The sequence below is a fragment of the Thermobia domestica genome, chromosome 11 (genome assembly GCF_964235325.1).
Source record: "Thermobia domestica chromosome 11, izTheDome1.hap1.1, whole genome shotgun sequence".
NCBI lineage: Eukaryota > Metazoa > Arthropoda > Insecta > Zygentoma > Lepismatidae > Thermobia > Thermobia domestica.
In genome coordinates, this window is record NC_137464.1 from 65751597 (window position 1) to 65778191 (window position 26595).

Consider the following 26595-nt stretch of genomic DNA (forward strand, 5'->3'; position numbering starts at 1 on the left):
AATTTTTAGTAGCAACATCATTGCTTTGAAGGTTACCGGTGCCGACTCTAAAATTGGCAACACTAATCACGACTTGACAACACCGGATTTGACAACACAAAACAAGACTTCTGAAGATGGACAGCCAAGATCGAGTCGACGCCGCAACTACGACACTCAAGTCGATTAAAAACCGAGTTACTCTTAAGAGTAAATGATCCACATTATATTTATTGACTAGATCCTGCTTAAAAATATGTAACTTAACCTAACCTGGTGCGACTTACCACAACTCATGAAACATGGAAGAAACACCGTAAACTATAGGATGTTCCACCTAAATTTGAAGAAACCGGCTGTGCATCAAAGATTAAATTCTACGGTCTTTAAATGTTGGTGTCTCAGGAAGATCATTTTATCCTAAACGCGCAGTAGCGCAGTAGCTGAATCCACACGAGAAGAAATCTGGAAATTAATCTTGATCTACGTCATTTCACCTAAACCCATTGCATATCTGGACACACAGTTTCTTTCCGAGCAAGTTTCTGGACATGGACATTTTGTGACCTACGATGAAGTTTCTTTGCTGGATCAACTACTCCGATAGCTGAACAATCAAGTTCGATTATTGATCTGCATTGCAGCGAGTCTGTTGCATAGTAATTGGGATCTATAACCAGAATATCATCATTGTATTGGTTCCAAATTTCTGAAGACCACCTCCTGGCTCATTTCAACTAACTGAACGCTCGATCTAGAGAAATCTAGTCAAAGTTAAGGTATCTCGCTCTCATGATTGTTTTGGATTTTGGTTCATGGAACAAATTTTAAGAGATGTCATGACATTATTCGATGTATTCACAAGTAATTATGTAATTATTATTTCATTAATAAAAGAAAATTTAAGGTACGTGGAAATGTTATTTTGCAATATATATATAAAACATTACACAATCCTGGAAAATATACTTGTGTAATCGTAAATAGCAATTCGAAACTGATAAATCATTACTCAAAGAGAAAAAAGACTGAACTTGAAAGATCAATGGTACAAATAAATATCATACTTGATATTGTCGCCCGCAGCAGGACAAGAGGGGACAATTGCCCTTTCTGGATTTCCAAAAAGGGATTTAGTTCCTCCAAATATATATCAAAACATATTAAGTTTGCTTACTCACATACCTACAGTATTTAATATACTGTATATACGAGGCTTATGTAAAAAGAAGATATTTAAAATAATAAACAAGAAAATGATTGAAGAAGAAATTTATTGATGGTTGATTTTCAAATACATATCTTGGCACTTATTCAGCATAGTCACCATGAACTACCAGAGATTTCTGGTAGTGTGGCACGAGTCTCTCATAACCTTATTTGTTAGTGTTAAGATCTGCCGCCTGAAAGTGTAACCAGTTCAGAACTGATGTTTTGAGCACTTCAGTGTCGTTGAAACGCAATGATACAAGCCACTTTTTCAGGTGAAGAATAAGAAAGAAATCGCTGGTGGTAAGGTCAGGGCTGTAAGGGAATGATCATATAGTTCCCATCGACATCTTTGAATTGTCTCAACAGTACAAGCAACTGTATGTGGACGGGCGTTGTCATGGATCAGAAGAATTACAGAGTGTAGCATTTCCCTCCGCCGAGTTTGGATGGCATATCGTATCAGTGTTTGGCAATATGCATATGCAGTAATTGATCGTCCTATTCCAACAATTGCACACGAATCACACCCTTTTGGTCCCAAAACACGATTATCTTGATTTTATGAGCTATGATTGAATTTCTTCGCTTTAGGCGTTGACTTCTGATTCGACTTCCCAGTGGCGTACGATATCCAGGTTTCATCCCCCGTAACTACGTGTGAAAAGAGATCATTCCAATCTTCCCTCCAACGGGCTAAAAAAAAAAAATCACGAGCAGCTGTCATTCTTTGCTCTTTATGATCATTTGACAGCATTTTTGGCACCCACCTCGCACACAGCTTGTGATAATCCAGTTTTGTCAGTCACAATTCGAAGGATGTTTTTCGCACATAGTTCTGGAAACTCTTTGGCGAGTTCAGTTATTGTGAACCGGCGACTCTATCGCACTTTCTCGTTAACGTTCCACAGTTCATCAGACTGAATACTAGGCCATCCGCTACGCTCATCATGAACATTTGAACGCCCTTCCCGAAACTCTCTGTACCATTGTCCTTCCCTTCACTACGTATTGTATATCAGTAAATGTCATACAATTCCCAATGTTTTTTTACATACGCCTCGAATTTACGGCAGCTAATAAAGTTATGGAATGTTCGAGAATAATAGTTGTTTTGTATTAAGTATTATGTGCATCAAGATGTGTGTATTCGGGACTGTGCATGTTTACAAGTCCTCTGTCACCTTAAAAAAATCCTGTGGGTGCTTCTGGCTTTTAGCTCAAAAGAAAACTTTCTTGCTCCAGCATTCGATTCTTGTCTAGAAGGGGTTCTTGTAAACAGAAAACTAATTATAACAGTCTATTGGTCTATTGTCAAGTTGCTTAGTATCAAACGGATTTGGACGAGTTTCTTGTTTTTTTTCTTTCTTTCTTTGAGAATCTTGTAGCTGGCATTTGCTGCCTACATTCAAGTAGTCTATATTTCTTTTCTATGTGGTGCTGTTAGTTTTAGTATAATTGAAGACAAACTGATTCAGTTGGGTACGATTTCAAATTAGGTATAGGCTAAGGGAGATGGTAATGATGAGAATGATTGAAATTGTGGAATCAAAACAGTGGAAGGAAACGGAAGAACCCCAAGAAATTCTACGCAGACGGTGTTTGACCACCACAAAGTTCATTTGACAAGAATTGGTGAGGTGAGGTGATTTTAGTTTAGCGTCCCTTTTCAGCAGCGAGGCTATATGAGACGTGGACCTACTGATTAACGTGGAATCCGAACCACATGAGCTCCCGCCGGGAATCGAACCCGGGTCTCCCACTGCCAAGAATTGGAGTCGAAGCACGACCCTATGCAGCGGAAGTGCTGTAACGATGTTGAGTTTCATGCCATCTATCGAAATCGGTATAATTTAAATCGTTAGTTGCTTTTCCGGTTGATGGACGTAACACGTTTTCCCCTAGCGCCTGTATATGTATTCAGTTAAGTTGAATCAGTACTCGTAGTTTGAGGGAAATTTCCCGAATCTAGGGAAATTTCATAGTTAAATTTAGCAAAAAGGGAAAAAGGATTTTTTCGGTGAAACGTGAAAATCCAGGGAAATTCTCGCGCTGACTGATTGATCAATATAAATTCTAAAATTTCTCTTTTGTTCTTCAGAAATGAGCCGATAGAGTTGAGTTGATTTTGAGTTTACCGTCCTGTTCAGCAGCGAGGCTATGTGAGACGTGGATAGAATAGCAATAGTTTGTGTGAGAGCCTGTTCAATTTAGCATAATTTGCACCTATTATGGCTGAGTGTATTCGTGTTTTTTTGTTTAAAAAGTGACGGAGAAAGTAAAAAAAAAAAACAAACAAACAAACAAAAAGCAAATGAATAAAACAAATGTGGTTGGCACTTCCTTTAATATAGCTAAATTAATCTGATCACTAAACTTCTGTCATAAGAATTCGACACTCAACAAAATTTGATAAGAAAAGGGAAAATTTTGTGTTAATCGAGGGAAATTTTCTTAAGGAAACTTAGGAACACATGATAAAAGTTTGTCAACAATATCCTAGCTCCCCTTTTCACTATACTTTAAAGACTGCTATGCTTCCTACAAGGTGCTTTCCATTGGTTTCGGAGTTACCATTGGAAAGCAACAATTTCCTTTCTAATTGTGGCATGGAATTCCGTTTTCGGAAGTAGAAGGATATTTTCACTAGGCTCAAGATGCAAACATGTGTGTTACTCTGGCTGTCCCAAAGTAATCCTGTTTTAGAGTAGTTTTGTTTAAGAACTACAGTTCTTTGTCTGATAGCATTCTCTGTTTCAATCTACTTTTGTGAAGCAGCCTTCTTTCAAATGAGTCATCAAATAGAAATAAGTAGGCTCCGGATTCTTAGGTTCGAACCTATTTTATTCCTGTACAGTAAATGCAAAAAATTCGTGTTTTCTTTACATTTCAAGTTGCTAAAAGTACAACTATATTAGTTTTATAGGACCTAAAATGGGGTTAGGACCTAAAAAATCCTAAATTAGCTTTTAGAACCTATAACGTCCTAAATTATTCTTTATAGTTATTTTTAACTTGAAAAATACTTTTAAACCCGTAGTCAATCGTCAACGACATAATTTCATCTGTAAAGGTTTTCTTGAAAGCTCTTAACAGAGTGGCTACCTTCAAGAATATGCTTCCAAACACACCACTGCCACCACAGCCCGTTGTGTCCCGTTGGGGAACATGGCTCTCAGCAGCACTGTACAATGCAGATAATTTTGAAAGCATTGTTCAGGTCATCGATTCGCTCGACGAGATTGAAGCCGCTTCAATCACGTCTGCAAAAAAAGCACTGAAGTCACAGTTTGCTATACAACAACTAAGTTACATTAAAGCCAACTTTTCTCATCTGCCTCAAGCCACCACTGAATTGGAGAAGAAGTCTCTTCCACTAACAGAAGCTCTTCAAATTCTTCAAGAAGTGAAAGAGAAAAAAGTAACTGGGGAAGTTGGAACAAAAATTGCGGACAAGCTGGAGGCGGTTTTAAAACGCAGTCCTGATTTCACACAGATACAACTAGTGGGCCAAATTCTACGTGGAGACAATGTCCAAGAAAATTTGCTATGGAATCCCGAGGAATTAGCCAGTATGAAATATACACCTTTTACATCGTGTGATGTGGAACGCAGTTTTTCTGCATTCAAGAGAATTTTGTCAGACGACAGGAAAAAGTTCACAACAGAAAATCTTGCCAAATATTTTGTTGTTCAGTGCCATTATAGAGAGTGAGGTGACCACTTTTTGCGCTATAGAAAACATGAAAAGTGCCGGATAAATAATATTTGAACATTCGTATTTCCACAGTGTATCGTTAGAAAAGTGAAGTGATATTTGTGGTGTTGCATAAAATTTCAAATATAAGAAAATTGAAAAAAACTACTACTACTACTACTACTACTACTACTATAGTACGACAGGCCATACATATGTTAAACTATATTTCAGCTATCAAAAAAAGTCCAAGGTAAAAAGAGTTTTATTATTTTTATTACGCAGAAGACTGGTTAGCATAAAGCTTACTAAATTAAGGTTACCATTTAAGTATGAAATAGGTAACAAAGTGTTTAAAGTATAGTAATATTTCGTTTTCAGTAATATAACGCTAAAAATCCTAAACGGTGTTTTTAAAAACCTATAAAATCCTAAAATGCACTTTTTAAAATCCTAATTTGAATTTTTTGGGACCTAAAAATCCGAACCCTAGAAATAAGTTACTTGCATGACCGATGAACATTCAAAAGCCTGCCTTCGTTTGTAGGCCTACTTGACGAACTACAAAGAATCTTTTTCTCAACTCTTGGAAGAAATGCAATGTTCTCTAGTAAAAGGTCAATCGGTTGATTAGAGTTTAGCGTCCCTTTCAACAGTAAGGTTATATGAGACTTGAACATACAGTTTAACATAAGAGCCTGGGTCGTAGTTGATGAAATATACTGTATACCCATACATCTTACAAATCATAACATGATAAATATTTTTACTCACGGCACTTTGCTTAAATAGATTTGAAGTTATTTGAATTTATCTTAAAATTTTAAAATTGTGTGGATCACTTTCCTTAAATCTTTATTGAAACATAACTTCTTTGTTGATAAACGTTAGCAAGTACAACTCGAGAATATGTTACACCTTTGGAGGGGCAGTTTAAACAATTTTTTTGAATTATATAAAACTCATTTTACAGTTGGGATGCATTCCTGATGTGAGAGATTCTACCTAGGTAATGTGATGATTGTGTTAAGTGCTATTGCCAAGACCAAAAAGGGGGTTGAGGCATCTTGATCTTCTAACAGCTCTTGCTGATGCGACGCAAATACTCTAGTTGTCGCCCGTAGCAAGAACTCGTCTTAGCACCCTCTTGACCAACCAAACCAAAACGCTCCCCTAAATATTTGCTCAATTTTGCACTATTCCAATCCGGTGCCTGGGGCACAATCCCCGTTTGCCCTTCCCCTAATTACGTCATTGCTCTTGCTTCATAGAATAAGTTTGAAGAGGGTTACTGCTAGGAACAAGGAAGGACTCACCCAGATACAAGCCACCATAGTAGAGGTATTCAAGATGATACTGGAGAAATGGAAGATATTTTTTTATAAATATGTATGCCTTCACACGATGCGATACAGTTTCATCGATTTACCTGGAAAAGTTTATGGTCCGACATCGCCCCCCACCGACCTCAGGAATAGCTTGTTAGTACTCACTACGAGCCTTTCATGAGGTGCAGCAGTGGTATTTGGTATTTTTTGAGTTTCTTGTCCCTTTCAATAGCGAGGCTATATGAGACGTGGACCTACAGCTTAATGTAGAACCCGAACCACATGAGCTCCCGCCAGGAATCGAACCCGGGTCTCCCACGACAAAGGCGCATACGCTAACCGCTTAGCCAGGAGGGAACTCTGTAGCAGTGACGTAGCATTAATTGACCATTATGCTGAGTATAGAAGATAGTGAATAACCACTTACTCTGCGTCCCATGCCAACATTGAAGATCGTTGGTCCAAAAGTGGTGCATCTCGTCATTTGTTGGTACATAGACTGTCAAGGATTTTGTGAGTATGGCAAAAACACTTCAAAATTCCCAATCATGTATGCGACCAGCGTGTAGCATCACTGCAGCAACAGGGACATAGAGGATGGAGAGGATATTGGAGATGTACAAGTCCTACAGGCATAGAAGTTTTAAGTGAAAAAGAAAACAATGCAGCAGAAGATGACAAATACCCTAGTCTGGAATGAAGAGAATTCTATGAAGTTATTTTATTCCATATAATTTATGATTTTCTGTATTTTACATTTGCTAAGTTTTAACGTATTATAGCCGGTGCAGTGGTTCTGTAACTCAGCTCTCGTAGAGGATTCGTAATATAATGGGGAATGGCCCACACTGTGAGGGTTGATCGTGGATGATAGTTTGTGCACCCATTAACTGCACTGAGTCAAGATCCGGTCATTATTAGGAACCCACGTTAACAGCAGATTATGTCCTTCATAATCTCGGTATTAGATAAGGACTAGATCACGAAACCCAACCCAACCAAAGAATAGTGTAAGAAATAAAATATAAAATTCACAGTGTCCACTTGCCATGTAGAACTTGATTGCATAAAAATATACAAGTATGCCAACATTCTGATACAAAGATTGGTATAATTATATAGGCCTAATATTAAATTTTACAAGTTTCAAAATAGAGACCATCTCAGCTAAAACAACGCAGATACTTTGGATTTTTTTCTTTCCTGCTATAGCTATAAGTTATACTATAAGGTATAGCATACATCCAGTATTACCAAAGGGGATTTACCCCTCATTTTCCTTGTAATTCGAACACTGTGCACAGATATTGACAGAAGCGTCAAGAACATTTTTATACAACCATCAATATATTTAAGGATTAGGTTACATTTGGTTGCTAGTTAACGTGGAACGTTGAACGGTTTTACAGCTGATTTGAACATTTCTATTGTTTTATGCATTATAAACATATGGTGAATTAATATTTTAGTTATAATTACAAATAGCAACTTTATTGGTTAAAGCAAAAAGAAGTTTATTCGAGCGGGAACGAAACTAGGGACCCTTTACACGTGAGTCGTAGATGCTCTTCACCGGCCATGCCGTCGCTTGATACCTTTATGCGTCATATCATATACGCGACGAGTCGGAAACTTTAAGATACTTTTTTCGTCATTTCTGGCTATTACGCTCTCCCAGTTTGTAATGTTAACACCTTAAATGTGCACTACTACCTCGTGAAAGATGGTCCCCAACTTCATTTACCAAACTCTGCTTTCCCCTTGTAAGATTGATTTAAAAAATCAATATTAACGTTTGAGTTTGATTTGAGATGATTGCAATGTTCACCTGCAATATTTAGGAAGAATTGGTTTCTATAGTAGCTTGGCACATTTCGTTCTGTTATTTGTTTTATAGGAAACTTCATAACAAGGAACTACATAATTTATACGGTTTACCCAACATTGTTAGGGTCATCAAGTCTAGGAAGCTCAGGTGGGCAGGTCATGTAGCCAGAATGGAAGAAAGTAGAAACGCTTTCAAAGTCTTGACTGGAAGACCAATCGGAAAACGACCATTAGGAAGACCTAGATGCAGATGGGAGGACAATACTAAGATGGATCCAGCATAGATAGGAATACAAAGTAGAAACTGGATCCAATAGGCTAACAATAAAGTCAGTGGAGAGCTTCTGTGAACGCGGCATTGAACCTCCGGGTTCCATAGGCCATAAAGTTAGTTAGTTAGTTATTTGTTTTATAGGAAACAAGATTATTGATTCTAAAGAATAAATAATAATAATAAAAAAAAAACAAGGATCGAGAACAATGGAGAACGTCCAGTTCATACCAATCGTAAGAAATTTCAATAAGGAAGGAATACAGGCATCAAACAATCACACATTTCAATATATTAACTAAGGTAGTTCTTTCATATTCAATGATATTGAAATAATGTTTGTGTCATTTAAAGATCTTAAAATGGTCTATGACCACAATTGAAGACTTCAGGAGAAAAAGGAGGTAAGTGAAGAAATGGTCGAAAATGTGTTAACAGCAGAATTATGTATCCTGAAACGTGTAGTTTGCATGGACTAAATCCCATAGTAAGAAGAAGGTTGGTTGGTCACAAGAATTTTAATGCTAAAGATTTCACCTACAAGGGAAGGAGGAGGTAAGTTGGTGAAAAACAGGCCAATTGTATAAAGTTATAAAAACCTGACTTGCCTCCTTTTCCCCCTGTACTCTTCAATTGCAAGATTTATGTGTGTTACTGGATATTCATACTTAAAGATTAAAACATATCAGAACCGAAATGTATTTTATCCATATTATGTTAATATACATCAAAACATATGATTAATATCAATGAAACACTTCATTTTCTTTACATTGTGCAATTAGACCTAATTTACTTGAATTTGACATAAGAATAGTCTTTCTAGCTCTACTCTATGAGTTTAAAATGAAATACTCGTTTAAAAAGAAATCTTCGAGTTTAACGTCCCACGATTATGCCGGATAGGCTAAAGGAGACGGTGATGATGAGGAATGAATGAAATGGTCGAATGAAGAAAGTGGGGGGAAAGAGTAGAACCCCGAGGAAATCCACGCACACGGTGTTTATCCACCACAAAGTTCATTTAGCGCAAACTGGGTTAGAACCAGGGACCCCATGAACCAGAGGTGAACGCTGTACAACTAAGCCACCGCGGCCCAATATATTCGTTTAAGATTGACTTACAAATTGAGATAGAGCCATATTGATGACGTCATATCTCCGAAACCTGCAACTATATTCTTTGTTGAGATACCTTGCAAGTTTCCTTTGTTCTTTTTTATGTCTAGATTTAATATTAATTGCAGTCTATTCCTTGAAAACAAGAAATCAATTTATGACAGAATATTTCGTAACTGAACGATTTATAAATTATATATTCTTCGTTCGACTTCCAGGCATATCAACATTAAAATTGATCATGTGTTGAATCAGTGATTCTATTTCAGAAAAAAAAAAAGATCATATAGGAGAAAATTTAATTCCATTTTCATATAATCTATTTCACATTTGGGTTCTTGTATGTAAAAGAATAGCATTGATATTTCACACAGTTTAAGTAGATTTATTTGCCCGATGTCGAAATATATTTAGTACCTTATCATCATGCACCATCATAATAACGGCACGTAGTTTGCACTATGACGAATCATATATTGAATAAATAAACTCTTTACATATTCTACTCCAGATTCCAATATGTCATTGCGCAGAAGAGGATAAAATCACGAAATCTAGAATATTCTCACGTATCAACCGAGCTATAAAAAGCATGGCTTTAACTCCTGAGGAATGTGCTTATAACAATGTGTTAATATCAGGGTGATAACTTTCTATGATACGATAAAAGGACACTGAATGTCACTTTATAAAATGATAAAAGCAATTAACATAATAAGTTTGAGAATTGTATAAAAAAATTGGTGAAAATCGTGAATTAGAATGAAAAATGTATCTGCTTACTGTATAGTATGTCATACGTTACGTCGGTATAATATGCATTTCTCTAGTTGTCCTCAATAGGCGCGTTATTCAAAAATGACTGACTGACTGATCAATGCCCAGGCCAAACCGTTCAGTTAGAAATTTGAAATTTTGACAATGCATAGGATTTGTGATGTAAGGACTCTTTTTGGGGGGGGAGGGGATACGACAGGGAATAGGGAAAGAGGTGTGGCAATTCTGATCTTAAAATGTTTATATCTCGGAATCTCTGAAACTAGTTTCAGACGGAAGCATTTATCGTAGCATTTCTCGTAGCAAAAATCGTATCATCGATATCCTACCGTGTAAAGTAGCAAATGCTATATCATTTCACATGCCATGGCATATTCTATGGCATTTCTTGTCTATAGAACCTGCTCTATTTCGTAGTATTTTCCCCAGCATTTCTGGTCCGATTACAGCGCCCTGGTGTGTTAAAAGGAAGCGAAAAATGTTGTGCCAAATATCCATGCTCTTTGTTTTGTGTGGGCAATTGAATTGTAGTAAAGAAAAATGACTTGGAGTAGGGATGCTCTTTGCTCACATCTTCTTTATGGTTTTCGTCTTTTAATATAACCGTCGAAAACTGTTGTTATAACCACTATAGCTTTAGCTACGTCGCGCTTTAGTTTCGGAGTCATAATTGCGCTCTTTTCCAGTGATTTGGTTGCTACGTCACGACAAGATGCTTATCAAAATGCTATCGTGTAAAGGCACCATATATTTTTGATGCCATCGAATATTATACGAAATTTTTGGCAGCACATCTGCTACGAGAAATGCTTCTGTCTAAAACTAGCCTGAAGGTTAGATGCTTGAAATTTTGTATGGACTTCTATCTTAAAATAATTGAAGATATGTTTAAGCGTGTCTTGATATTTGACCTAGAAGGGAAGCAAACAGGCGGAAAGAAAAATAGGGGGCTTGCAATTGTTAAAATAAGATGGCCATACCTCGAAATTCCTTAAGGTTAGTCGAAATTACTTAAGGTTAGAGGCATTAATTTTTTGCTTAGACTTTTCATTTAAAATAATTAGACATGTTTCAGAGTTTTTCGATGAGACTGACAATTTCAGATTCATTTTTATATATTGAGAAAAATATATAAAATTGCCTCTTTTCTCTTTTTAAAATCAGATTTTCAGGAAACGTTTTGGCGAAATTTTCGGGAACGCTATGGCATATGCCCACTTGTTTTGAATAAGTTCATATACTAATTTTCACGTTTCTAACATGTCCCTAATCTTACAGGATTTCGAGATATGACCGTTTAAGAAACATAAATTTGGTATTTAGACTTTTCATTTGGAATAGTTTAGTACGTGTTGAAATAAAATGAAATCTTTCAGTTTTATGTCCCACAATTACGCCGTGTAGGCTAAATGTGATGGTGAGAAATGACAAGACGGTGATTGTGAGAAATGAATGAAGTGGTAGAATAAAGAATGTGGGAGGAAAGGAACGAACCCAGAGAAAACCTACGCACACGGTGTTTGTCTACCCCAAAATTTACTTGATGCAAGCTGAGATCGAACCAGAGACCCCATGCACCACAGGTTAACGCTTTACTACTGAGCCATAGCAGTCCATTAATTAAATACGTGTTTCATTATTTTTTGATTGATATTTCCTCTACAAGGGAAGAAAAAGGCAGGAATTAAAAGGATGGTGTAGCAGTTGTTAAAATAAGGTGGCCATGTCTGAAATTTCTTGAAGTTAGAGATATGAAATTTGATATTTAGACTTTTCATTTAAAATAATAAAAGACGTTTCAACTTAAAAAAAAAAAATTCCCTAAGAAAATGTTGGGAAGAAAAAAGAAATCGAAGTTACAAATGTAATAAGATGGCAATATCTTGAAATAGTTTGATTAGAGACATAGTTAGGGATACGAAACTATTTTTTATAGACTACTTGTTCACTACAAGTGGGCATATGCCACAGCGTTTCCAGAAATACCGCTACTGCGTTTCTCGCAAATTCCGCTTTTAAGGAGAGAAGAAGGAGTAATTTCTATTTTTCCCCCTCAATATATAAAAATGACTAAGATTGTCAGTCTCATCATCAGCGAAACATAGGAGGTGGGTGAACTATTTTTGAACGCAGTTGTCACAAATTTTCGTTCAATGTTCGCTGACAAATTCTGGATTACCTCAGTTTATTTATATGTAGATTTTGAGGCTTTCCTAAAGATTTTCCCTTCAAAATATATTAACCTTAATCCTGAAACTCCCTATATTAGAAATAGGAATGATACGTGATGAACGCGCTATTTCGATCACCAAGATATCAATTGTGATATCACTGAAAAGAAAGATTTAGTTGAGCATAACCCTCTCCTATAAATTATTTGAACGTTAAATTGCGTCGCAATGCAGAAAAGGTGTGATTATAATCCCTGATCCATTTTATCCTTTTGGGAGAATTTATAGCTACAAAGAAGGTTTTTCGGGTAAAACACTGCCGTTCGTCACTCGTCATTTAATAGAGGATTAGTTGAACAGGCCAAAGCACGCCATCGATCTCTGAACAAAAGTGCAGAGAATACCAACGAGAAACCACGTAAATTATAGCTTCAACGGATTGTTCTAAAAAGGGAATAAAAGGTACGGATTTCGTGCTTCTTTCGTTACTTCTTATAATCTTTTAGCGCCATGAGAAAACTTCAGTTAATTAATATCAATAAGAATTTGTTCTGTAGTAAGCCTATCTTAAAAAAATAGAGGATAATTGAAATTTAGTTCTGTTTTTCTCGCTCTGGTCATCATTGTGTAAACAAATTTCAAAACTAAACATCAGGTAAAATAAGTTAGCATAGTAATGAAAAAGGTTCAAGATTTCAAAACGAAAACAACAGCGGGCTACACATAGGTTTGATGTAGTAAATCTAAGAAATTGTAGGTAAATTGAAAAAGATTTTATAAAAATATTTTAAGAGAGGGTTTTTTTTTCACGTTGGTAAGGTTATATACCTGATGTTTAGACAAAGCGTCAAGTGCTTACAAATCACAAACGGTTGTAGATAAAAGGATAAAACATAAAAGTGAGATGGAAAAAATGCCAAAGGGTGAATCGAATCAATGACCCTTACACACAGGATCCCTAGAATGAGAATTCGGAGAATCACTCAAGAATTTTAAATGGTTGATACTTAATTTAATGCATCATTGAAAAGATAATGATTCACAGTTAAATGGTGGCCATTTTGTGTTCGATGACCCACACGAGAAAAGAATTCCTACAAAACTTGTTTGTTTTCCACGATCTTTTCAAAGATGTGTCAAATGACAGATTTTGCATTCAAAATTTTTGGAGCTCAGAAAGGATTCTGTAGGGGCAAAGAATATTTTATTTGATGCACCATCTGATATTTTCCCATCTCACCCTTTATTTCATCCTTACATCCAGCCAACCGTTTGTGATTTATAATCACTGGACATCTTATCTGAAACACACAGCATATTGCAAGGAAAAGTCTAGAACAAGTGGGGCTACCCTATACAAACAAATTACTGATCTAAACATTGTAACCAGAATAAACAAGTGAGATGTACGTACAGTTAACACCAAAAGAATGTAGACCCCTGAGTGCTATAATTCTATTACTTTGGTGGGGTAAAATCTTTTGCACTCCAACCACCCTGAGTGAGTTTTTTCCTGGGTTTTCATCATTTTCTGTAGACTAGGTAAATATGGATGATACATAACATGATAGTTCCAGAACGCTTCCTTCCTTTTCCAATTCCCCAGGCTGTGTAATTACTGAGAGACGTCATCCCTCATACGCGACGGGTAACGTAGGGCCATACGGCCAGTAATGCCCAGAAATATAATTCCTAACCTAATTTTCTAATCCATTACTTTGAGACCAGCACATGTGGCACTTATTTCAAACATCTGGACCGATGCAACCCAACGCACATGAAACCTTTCTCGGCAACGAGATCAGTTGCGAGGAGTGAAGTAAGTCTTTATACTGGATCATGCACCAACCATTTCTCTATTCTAAGATTAGTTATATTGTTTGGAGCGTGTTATCCAATGAACCCCATATATCATTGACATTTTAACTCGTTGTGTGTATAATGTATGATTTCGTACATACTGGATGTGAGAAGGAAGGGAATCACGGTTCATACAAAAGTTAGAAAATAAATGAAAAGGACTAAAATGGAAGTTAGAACTAAAAGAGACTTATGTTCATCTACAAAAAGTAACTAATCACAATAGTTACAATTGTAATAATACGTGTATAGTGTAACAGAGCAACAACAAACATGAGAATAAATACCGAAGATACCTCGCGATCGAGGTCGAGGTTTAAGTCGCGGTCGCTACCTCGATAATAGCACAATGGATTCAAATGGGTAAGCGCATGTCGGAGATATATGCTACTTCGCGACCTAGAGGTCGACCGCGATGGTGATTAGTGATCGCGATGATAAACAACCGAGTTTGTTTTTAAATCGATGTTCAGTGGAAGCATCGCTGCGGCTCATGTTCTCATTGGTTCTCCCTGAAGCGTTGCACGGAATACAATCTTCATTTGTTCATAATTTCGTCTGCAGAGGATTGCGTGTTGGTGGGTCGAATAAATCTTTTTCTCTTTCTTGTAATGCTCCAGTTTAAAATAGTTGCCTATTGTAATAAGAAAGAAAGCGACATCAAAATAATTAAAATCACTTAACATCTTCCGTTCGCGTATCTGACTTAAAGTTTTTGGAAATTGAAAAAAAAAAAAAAAAAAATTATGTAATTTTTAAAAATTACTTTTATATAAAGACGCTCTACCTTTTTAAAACTTGTTTTATGGTTTAAACAACCTCAGTAAGTCGAATTCTGATGAATAACCTATTTTTTGTTCGCGCAGTGTCTTAGAAAAAGCTGAAATTTTACAATTTTCGGCAATTTTCACTCTGCAACTCTTGGCTCGTTTTTCTAAAACAAAATGACCCAGAACTCACTACGTGGAGGTGGTTGCATATCGAGTTCCGCCCACACCCTACCCAACCAACCATCCAATTTTTGGATATGCTATTTATATTATATTTACAACTATTTACATTTTACAATATACTGTGTAAACATATAGTAGAATTTTTGGCTTCCTGTATATTTACTCTTTCTTTTTTATATTTACACACATTTCAAGTCTGATTTTTATTTTTTTTATATAAATAAGGCATAACTGATCTAGAGTTCAATATTACTTGGATATAGCCATCTCTAGCTTCATGTCCACATACTTTATTCGAGGCCTCTGTCACAAATTTGACACGCCTCTTCACAGCCTAGGTGTGACAGGGAAACATTTGTATTTCTCTGTTGGGTGTAGTGCCAAACTTGATGAATGATTTCATATGATCTTCAATTAGGTTGCCCAGAATTGGAGGAGGATCAACACACAAGAATTCTAATTAAAACTTTCAAAGTAATAAGAAGCCTGAAAGTTTATCTTTGGTGGTACAAAATTTCAAACAGTCTTCTTTATTTGGGGAGGGAGGGAACCAAATTTCAGAATATGTTCTCTGTCAACAACTAGCATTGCCAACAGACGAATCTCTGAGTGTGCAAAGAACGCATTTCGTTCTATTACTGGGTTGATAACTTGAAGTAATTCGTCAGATAAATATCGTGTTGTCTGGATTACTTCAAAGACATGGTTTGCTTTGTTAATAAAATATGGATTCTATTTTATGGTAAATCAGACAGGCATATGTAATGCGCCGCTTTTATATAGCTGAGCGACGCATTACAAACTGTTCCTGAGAATGTTTTAAGGGATACTGGTCCGTACCAGATGATTTAAAATTTACCAAAATCAAAAAGAAATTAAATTTTTCGAATCGTTATTGGGAAAACAAACTGTAACTTATATGGTAAAGAGGACATTTTATGCATTTTATGAGTTAGTTAATATCCATTGTGGAAAAATGTGTTTTTAAAATTTGTGAGCCTCGGATCGAACATCGAAACTATCCCAACTGTGGTTCGTATATAATATTGTGATTAAAATTAAACTATCAGATAGTACAATGAGTAATTTTAATAACGCAGTATAAATAAATAATTAGCTGGATGATGATATCTCCTGTGTATGTTGATATGTGATCCTAGTGTATTATTACTAAATTCGGCTTTCGACAAAAGATAACTTGACAGATATAATAATAATAATATGAGAATAAATATTGAAAATAAATATGATGATATGTGATAAGTGTATGTTAATAATAATAATAATAATGTGTAAATTGATGAAAAGGCTGGTAAAAGAGTAACTGAAGTGATCTCCAATAAAATATATATCTACATATATGTATACCAGTACGTTGTTTATTGAACAATATATCATCCAGTAAATATTACAAGGAATCATGTTGCATGCACGTCTGATACGTATAGTAGAAATGATAATATAACTTACTGTGGAAGTCTCCATCGACACGCAGAACCTAAATTATGAGAAATTATGAACTATAATAACCCTTCTACAGAGTAGTGAAAGTGGGATGGTACACATGTATGATTTCAAAATGAACCTAACTATTTCTTTTAAATTTTCAGATGGATCTGACGAGCTTACATACAATCTAAGGAAGAGGTTTACTGCAGTTAGCCATCTGGAATGGGACAAATGACTAGGGTCCCGTTCTGCCAAGTGTTCTGGACCATGTCCCGAAGTAATTGCTTTTGAAATGTTCAACAGAAATTGTTGGTCTTTGGTCAACAAATTACTGTCTATATCAAAAACGGAATGGTTCATGATTGAGCACAGGGGGGTTTGTCACAGCAAGAGAGCTGCTCCCTATTGGCCCAGTAAATGATTTAGGTCCTGTAGTTTTACCATCAATACGTAGGAAACTGTGGTGAAAAGGAATCTCATTAAAATGCAGGAGGCATATGCTCCACTGTAGCGGGCGCCCTACATGATTTTCTAGTTGGTGGATGACAGCGTTCTTCCATCCAGAGTTAGTGCCATCATACCCTACTACTTTCAGTTTTTCAATTGATATTGTTATTTCAGATAAGCAGAAAATTATGCTTTGAGTTATATCATTTGACGAACTCGAGAAAGGAGATACATGTCCGATATAATTTGATCCAAATTCCTGGATACAGAATAGTGTTCTTCTTGCCGAATTTTATGAAAGCGCTTAGCATTCTTTCGATGACCAAAGTATCATCTTTTCGTCCATCAAAGACGAGATTCCACTTTTCTTCGAGAGGTCTGAATTCACTTTCCAAATTAATTCTAACATGACTATTTTCTCTTCTTATTTTATACTTATTAACTTCATAGGAAGAATCTGTTAATTATCATTTCAACATCTTGTAGAACACTTGATACTATGGCAGCTGTTGCTCGAAAGGGGAGGGGAGGGGTACAGCAGAGTAGGGAGGGAGGTGCCATGTATGATTCAATCCAGTTCAAATCACTTCAATCAATGTCAAGTGAGTTCTGCTTCTTTTTTCCTAGCAAAACGAATGAAGAATTTCACAATGAAAATTAAGAAATTTCTGTTTTTCCTCAGACATTGCGCGAACGCAAAATGTAATTAATAATGCTCAGAATTTAACTTATTTAGGTTATTTAAACCTTAAAAAAGATAGAACGTCTTTATGTAAAAAGTTCAAAGAAACTTTAAAAATTTACAAAAAAGGCGATTTTTTTTGCTGTTCTAAGTATGATGCGCGAACGGAAGATGTTAACCGATATTAAGTTTCTATATTGACTTTTTTCTTATTACAATAGGCATTTTTTGCACTAAAGCATTTCGAAAAAGAAAATGATTTTTTTCAACCCACCTTATTGAGTATTTCTATGTTCAAGATGGTTTGCTGCACTTTTAATTTGATTATGAAAGACATATTAGTAGAATTAATGAGGAATATTCCAGCAATATGGGATGAGGAACAAACATAATAATAGGTATGTTTTAAATAGAGAATGAAAGGAAATAGCAACTCAAATGGGAATGCCGAGTAAGTTATTTATATTTATTTGAGAATTATAGTGTAGCTTATTATTATATAGCCCCGAAAGCCCCCGCTGTTATTATTATTATCTACAGTGGCGGTTACAGGGAGGGGGCTTTCGGGCTGAAGTTCCTAAATTTCTAAAGAAAAAAGAAGCTAGTGTTAATCATATCTATGCTTAAAAACTTCACGCCCCCCAATTCCAAGATTAATAATAATAAAAAAAGAATTTCTTCTAAATTCGTTAATGAAAAAAGGTAAAGAAATGCCTGTAAAGACAGGCACATATCCATAGGAAGGCAACGTCGAATAATGGAATTGCAGTGCCGAAACTTCATTTGGTGAAGTTAATACTCCCTCCACCAGAAGACATACTTTTTTTTATTCCACTGGGAAATGATTTCTCGCCTGAGTGCTGAAAGAGGGCACTTCTTCACAGAAAATTCAAGAAAAAGTAAAAGTCTTTGATAAAGATGGACAAGAGATGACACTCAAATATTTTTGTGAAACAATAGACGATACTTTGGCATTTGTCATGTCTCGCGTTCATCCCTATTTATAAACTGTTTGGTTCTTTCAATTTCAAAATGTGGTTCCGCAGTGATTTTTAAGCACTGACGGAATAATTTCATACGCATCACAGTAATGTTTCTCCTCAAACTGAGAATTTACAGCGAGGATGCGACCTCTTCGCTATATGCGTCCTTCGTCTATCTAGACCTAGACATCGAGGTAGCGACGACCACGATTTAAACCTCGACCTCGATCGTGAGGTATCTTCTGTATGTCTTTACCTTAACACAATAAGAAACACAGAAAAGGTCTTCAACTTGTAATATAACATTTACCATTTAAAAGTGTGATTCGTCACATGTTTAACATTCAATGTTCGTTCTGGGGTAGTGCAGCAAATCAGTGACTCGTTGGTCGTGGATTCGGATCGCCTCACTGGCAAAGTATTTTTGTTCAGCTTTTGTAGTTCACAGAAAGCATATGTATTGTTTGTTATTTTCCTATAGTAGTTGAATGAATATCGGACAAGATGTATATTTGAATGAAGTAATAATCACTTTCCGAGTAATAGTTTCAGATACAATGTAGAACTGGCATTACCTAAAATTAAAAGAGGCCTGGTGCCAATCTCAAAAATTGAGAGGAAAAGAATATAAATTTCAAAAGTAGAAACTAATAAATTAAACAAATTAAATTAATAAAAAAGCAGTTGTGAAAATAATTACAAGCAATCTTGAGCATGACAACTTAAATATTGTTTTCACAACTTTCCCACTAGGGGCCTTAGTCCATATTAGTGTTCACACAATTTTAAGACCTTCACATTACACAAAATTGCAACAAGGGATTTTAAGTGGAAAGCCGATTATCGCAAACTAAAACGCAAATTTTGCGTTGCATTGATGCAAACTGGTACAGGTGCGGGCAGTCCTAGATTCGAGTCCCGGTGGGGACACTCGGTCGATGGGTAAAAGCTTTTCCAGACCAGCAATCCTGAGTGAGGTTTTCCTCATTCCCACCAGGCAAATGCCAGGTCCCAGGTCGCTTCCTTCCTTCCATATCCTCAGATGGTGTGTTCGCTGAGGGACGTCATCCCATTATACGTGATGGGCTAACATGGTCATAGATGCCAAAAGCTCAGAAATTTAATTCCTAATCCCTAATAATAATAATCCTAATCCTAAGCAAACTGGTACAGAATGAAGCCCCGGAATCCTATAGTACTCTGCCAGATTTGCCACTCGAATGACATCTTAGAGATCTCGAAATCATTATTCATGTACTATTTGATAACCTGAAGATCTGTATTGTGTAGTTCATTTCTTTAGACATCAAATACTTTTTCTCAAAATATAGTTTTCGAGAAACCCTGAATCTCTGTGCTCTGTGTCAGCGACCAACTTTCGAATTCGTACTGGTAGAATTACAATTTCTTAAATGCCTACTATTAATTTCTTCGATATTAATATATTCACCGAAAGGCTTTGCACGGAATACTTACATCTTTTTCCCGTCATTATTTACTTTTTGTTTTTATATTTTTCTTTCTTTCTTTCATTTTTAGCAATGCATCTAAATATATCAACATCTACATTATTACTAATATTGTTACCATTCAAAGTAATTCTATATTCGAATAATGAATAATGGGTTCTTCGAATATTCGTTATTCCAAAAATTGTTCGAATAACGAACTATTATTAGAATTAATTGCCCGAATATTGAAAACGAATGTTCAAATATTCAAATAACAGAAGAAAAGTAATATTGTTTACGATATTTACATATATAATAATAATAATAATAATAATAATAATAATAATAATAATAATAATAATAATAATAATAATAATAATAATAATAAAAAAATAAAAATAATAATAATAATAACTGTACTTACATTGTCATAAAGCGGAGAACCAAAAGATTGATGCTGGCAGCAACCACTGCGAGACCAAAAAGAATGAAGACAAGACTGAGAGCTACATAGCCTGGCTTGTTGATGAGTGCCTTGTCATTCTATAAAGAAAAAGACTATACGTAAATAAAACGAATAGAAAAGTAAATCTATATAGTTTAATATTCTGGATATACAAATAGATAGCAACATATGTAAAGATTTATAAAGTTATGCAGTTATAAGCAGAATAATCACACTACAGGTTAACATTGAAAAATTCGGCAACTTTCAGACCTAAGGCGAAATGCTGGATTCTGAACAATTACGCGTATATATGCTGTTAATATTTAGCGGAAAATGAACACCTGTACGGCCCTTCAAAGTAAGAGAAACACTAAACGAAAAATAAATGAAATTTTAATGGTTCACTGACAAAATAAAATAGTTCAACTGAATAAAATAGTTAAGATCTTTATCGACTAAAGCGCCATGAAAACATAAACGGTGCCTCCAGAAAACAGTGGCATAACAACGCGGTAAATTTTAAAATGCGCTCCGAAATCCCTGTCGGAAAATTGAAGGAACGGGATTAGGGACAACTGTTTTTTTTATTATTGTTAATCTGTATATTCAAATCTAGGGCGGTACAATTCTTAATTCTTTATACTATACTTTTTAACTTGAAAAGTAACAATAAAAGCAACTGGATAAGAAGTCTCAAACCAATTGGAGAGTCAATAGGATAAAAACTCAAAAACACAAAAGTGCTTCACATGTTTGCTCTCAACATGTGACGATCTAGATCCCGGATAATCGCATAATTCAGCTCAAAATTTAAATGTTCCTGTATGGCAAAGACTATTTTGTTGAAATCAGATAATTCTGATGAAAGTATGGTATATAAAACAGTACATACATAAATCATTCACAAATTTTATGACATGAATAATCACACTGAAAGTTACACTTGTAATACACAACATAAACAATGGTTCAAATTTTTCCACGTATATACCTTGGCATTCGATTCTTTATGAAATTCAAAAGTTTTCTGCGCTGATCACGCGTTCCTTTTCATCACAGAGGCTAATACGAGACATAGTCCTACAGTTTAAGGTGGAATCAGAACTATCGAAGTGTGTGCTTAACTAGTAGAAACTGAATCCGGGACCTTTGAACGGCTAACCACTAGATCAGCGGGAAGGACATTTTCAAATACTAGAATTTGTAGTATGGTTTGGTGTCGGTGGTTACATATTCTGTGGTAGAAATTTGTATGGTAATTATTAATAAAATATTTATATTATGATTGATTGATATGATTGTTCCCTTATCTTACCAAGTCTATACTGTAATATCTTACACATGTTTTATATTTGTAAACAGCTACACATGCTTCTTATTTGTAAATAAAACAAAATGCTCTCTTACTACAGACAACAGACACTGTTACCATAATCGAGTTAGGTGACATAAGAGGAACACTAGCGCCACCACTGTCCAGAAGGGAGTATAAAACACGCTGTAAAACATTCATCGGAATCATTTTCGGCTAGTCATCCCCTCTCTTAGCTTGCCTGGAGCTCTGAGATACCTCAGTCTCTCTCTCTCTTTGCTTATTTGTAATATTGAGAAATTTCGTACCTCAATTAGAGTGATTTTGTGTGTTATATTTGTACGTAATAAGACTTTTACAATAAAAGGTTGTGGGAGAAAATCAAAATCTCGAGTGCTAAATTACTCTATCAATGTAATCTTACAATACTATAAAGATAACTAAGAAAGTTGTCACTTTTTCACCCACCACTTTCGAACATCGATATGTCACCTAAGAAGTACCTGAAAGTTCAAAAATAGTTCCCGTCAGCATCGACAACCTTCTGTCAACGTTCTGGAAGGGCATTGATTCTATCGTGGTAGAACTTGGTAGGCCTCAAAGCGAAGAAGGTATCAAGTGCATTTGAAGCATTGAATTGGCTACTTGGCATTTGAACTGGCGTCTTCTAAGGTGATTGTCCAAGCAATCGAACAGATGATAATCGGACGGTACAATGTCCAGGGAGTATGACGGATGCAAAAGTGTTTCCATCTAAGGCGTAGAATGCTGTCCCGGGTCATCCTAGCCACATGAGGCTTAGCGTTGTCCTGTAATAGGAGAACTCCTTTGGGATTCAGAAACGCTTGCTCCAGAGTTTTGAGTTTTTCTTGGATACGACACAACTGTTGACAGTACACAGTTGCATTGATGCTCTGACCAGCTGGTAGCAGTTCTCGATGCACGATGCAGCGAGCAGTTCCCCAAACACAAAGGAGGACCTTTTTCTGGTGCAATGCTGATTTCGGCTGTTTTGGAACCAGTTCATGGGACTAACCAGTGATGACGGTGTCGTGGAGCTTCGTACAGGCCCCACTTCTTATCACATATCAGTACCCTGTCCAGAAATGGCTCCTTCCTCATACGAGACAACAAAGAAACAGGTGTCTGCTTGCGTTGCCTTCTGGCTAGAATTCAAATCATGCGGGACCAATTGACCCAACATGTAGTGCTTCCCAAATCAATGGACGTGCTGCCGAAAGGGTTCTCCACTCACACTGAATTGGAGTCTCAGTTTCTCACATGTCTGACCACTGTTCGCCTCAATTGGTGCCTGAAGATCTTCATTTTGTACATGTGTTGGTTTTCTGGCTTGTGGTGAACTTAGTGGGCTTCGAATGGTGGGTGTAGTGAATTTAGAATGTTTCGTCACCGTCCTTAAACTTGTTAAACCACCACTGCACTGTCCACGTAGTCACGACACCATTACCAAAGGCATGCCATATATTCCACCCCGCTGCAGTGGCGTTTGACCCTAGTTTGAACTCGTACAGCATATACGACCTTATGACACACTGTGGACGTCATGTTCACTCCGTCCCTACGCACGTTCACGGTGTAACTGAACTGCCACAACCAAGTATTATGTTGGATTTACCCACACCAACAACTGACCTTCACCTTATCTCCATTCGCATTCAACTCAGGGTGTGAGGGTCAATGAAACACAGATCTTCACAAAAAACGACAGAAATTTCTTGTTTACTTTTATATATTAAACGTAGACCTACAGCTTAATGTAAGATCCAAATCAAATGAATTTCTACCAGGAAGTATTAATAGTAATATTTGGTCCAAATTGTCTAGATCAAGACCAAATTGGAATTCAGTCGATATTGCCTAAAACTCTAAGCTTTATACATTTATATACATTACTTTGTCTTACGTTTAATTTTTTGACATGTGTTTTGAATGTCTAATGTTAAATGTACTATAAAAGTCTAATATGTCTTACAAGACTTACCTGTAGAGCTACGTAGTCCCCGAAACCGATGGTTGTAAGTGTGACGAAGCAATAGTAGAAACTATCGAAGTAGCTCCAGCCCTCGTAGCGAGAGAAGACGGCCGCTCCTGTGGTGATGATGATGGACGAGAGGAATCCGGTGGCCAGCATCAGATTCATCTCCGTGGCCTCAGTCTTTTGGAATTTGAGCCACCGCTTCCCCTTCTGAATGACTACCGAAGCGAATTTGTTCAGTCGTTCGCCGATGCTCTGGAACATAACAAGGCCTAGTGGAATGCCTACCATTGCGTACACAATGCAGAACGCCTTGCCTCCGTACGTCACTGGAGTTGAATGGCCATATCCTGAAGAAGAGAACAGAAAGACAAAATTATAATAGTTTGGCGAGTTAATTTCGTTGTTTAGTGTTGTGATCACTAAAAAAAATTCTAAATACACGTTTCAGTAAATTGAGTAATTTTCATTTCGTTCATTTTTCATATCATACCATTAGTTTCATGTATCATGCAGCAAACATATTGCTTCGAATTCTGAACAGAAGATTATATGCAAGAATAAATGAATAAGTTGAAGAGGAATAGTTCGGGTCCTGGAGAGGAAAGGGCACATGAGATGCAATCGGAGTATTATGGGTGATCAATGAAAAAGGTTTATAGAAAAAGTGAAAGAGGTGTATATGGTATATATTGATCTAGAAAAGGCTTTTGACCACATGAATTGGGAATTGTTTTGGAAGTTCTAAAGAAGGTTGTGTTGGAATGGAAAGATCGAAGACTCATAAGAAAGTTACATATGAACCAACAAGTAAGTGTTAGAATAGAGGAGGAAACGACAGAGAAGCGTGCAATTGGAAGGGAAGTTACACACGTATGCTGTCTCTCGCCTACATTATTTAATATCTATCTAGAAGATATAGTGAAAAAGAGCCTACAAAATGAAGACGACATTTCAGTAAGACGTAGAATGATTAGGTGATACGGTTTGCAGATGACATGGCGCTTAGGGGCAGTCCACATGTTACGTAACGCTATTTTTGATCAATTTTTACCCTCTCCCTACCCCTTGTCACACTTCGTAACGCAAGGCTGAACCCCTCCCCCCTTCGTTACGTAACACTTTTGATTTTTGTTTTTCACCAATTTTGCATATTTTGGGGGTTATTACAATAAAAAACTATTTTTAATAGTAGAACTACTACAATATGCTTGTATTCTGAATATATTTGTAGTGTTTTCGCCAATAAATCAAAGTATTGGAAAATGGTAGAACCGTAATAATAATATAACCCCATAAGGTTGCTTAATTAACTAGTCCTAATTCTTCAAACCTGTGTATCGTCGTTTTCCCAAGGAGATCGCACCCACCCTTTTAGGTAATCGATGATGACAAGGAGGAAATACTGCCGGAAGATACAGGTGTAGCAGGATCTAAAGAACTGACATCGAATTCTTTTTCAGGTATCCAGGATGCTTCGTGCATTTGAAGTTTACCAGTGTTGACGATGCAAAGTTCTCTTCCTCGTCGAGTATAGATTCGAAGTGGCTACACACGTGAAGGAGCAAGGACGTCTCGTTTGTGAACAAGCTTTCGATCATATTTTTGGGACTTTGGACTTCAGTTTACCCCTTTTCAAATTCTTCTTTATCCTAAATCAGTGCGAGAATGCGAACAAACTCGATTTTTTCGCAAATCAAATTCAAATATATATACATATACATACATATATATTAGTACGACATGAATATTGGACAAATAGGTTTTTAATTTCTTATTTTGGTCTGCAAATTGTGGATCGTTCTGTCGTGGAAAATATTATTTCACGAAAAATAATTTCTTCTGTTCCACATGCGAAACCCCTTAGAAGAAAAGAGTGAGTGAGTAATAATTCAAATCAAATGTTTTAAATAATATTCTCAGAAATAGCGATACGAGTGGGAACGCATTTTCAATCGGTGGTTATGATCACTGTTAACTAACTCCAGAAAAGCCTATGCCGTAAATGCAACGCTGCGATAGAAACAAAACAAAGTTTTATCGTATTGTAATACACGCAGAGTTCCGTCACCAGCTTTGCTGGTGTCTAGTATGTCTTCGAATCCCTTCTGTATGATTCTATTATATAGGCTATACTTCGCAATAATATATATATATATATATATATATATATATATATATATATATATATATATATATATATATATATATATATATATATATATATATATATATATAAATGAAAGTGATTATGCTTGTAACTTAACTCTTGAACCATCCGATCGATCTTGATCAGAATTTCAACATAGATGAAGTTCGGGCCTGTGATATTTTTTATGCTTTCACTTTGAAAGTGCAACTTGAAGGAGAGGGAAGTATATAAAAATGATCGAAAATGACTGATGTTAGTGTCAAATTCATAGTTTCCAGGGTCGCTGAGATAAACAGTGAGACTTCCGATACCGTTTAAATCCAAATTCAGCCCCGCAACTTGGGGGAAGTGGAGGAGTGACATAAAAATGTTTGAAAATGACCAATATTAGTGTCGATTCCATGGTTTTCGGGGTCGCTGAGATGAACAGTGATACTTTCGATGCCTATTAAATTAAAATTTAGCTCTGTAACTTGTGGGAGGA

General features: G+C 36.1%; 1 protein-coding gene across 1 annotated transcript in view; it reads right to left on the bottom strand.

The window, feature by feature from the left end:
- Window positions 1-26595, bottom strand: part of Task7 (TWIK-related acid-sensitive K[+] channel 7) — a 156573-nt gene that overhangs the window by 56848 nt on the left and 73130 nt on the right. Inside the window, exons 3-4 of the mRNA XM_081730515.1 lie at window positions 23966-24309; window positions 20628-20746 (exon numbers count right to left, since the gene is read on the bottom strand). Coding sequence (XP_081586641.1) covers window positions 20628-20746; window positions 23966-24309 — 463 coding nt within the window. The remainder of the gene's footprint in view (window positions 1-20627; window positions 20747-23965; window positions 24310-26595) is intronic.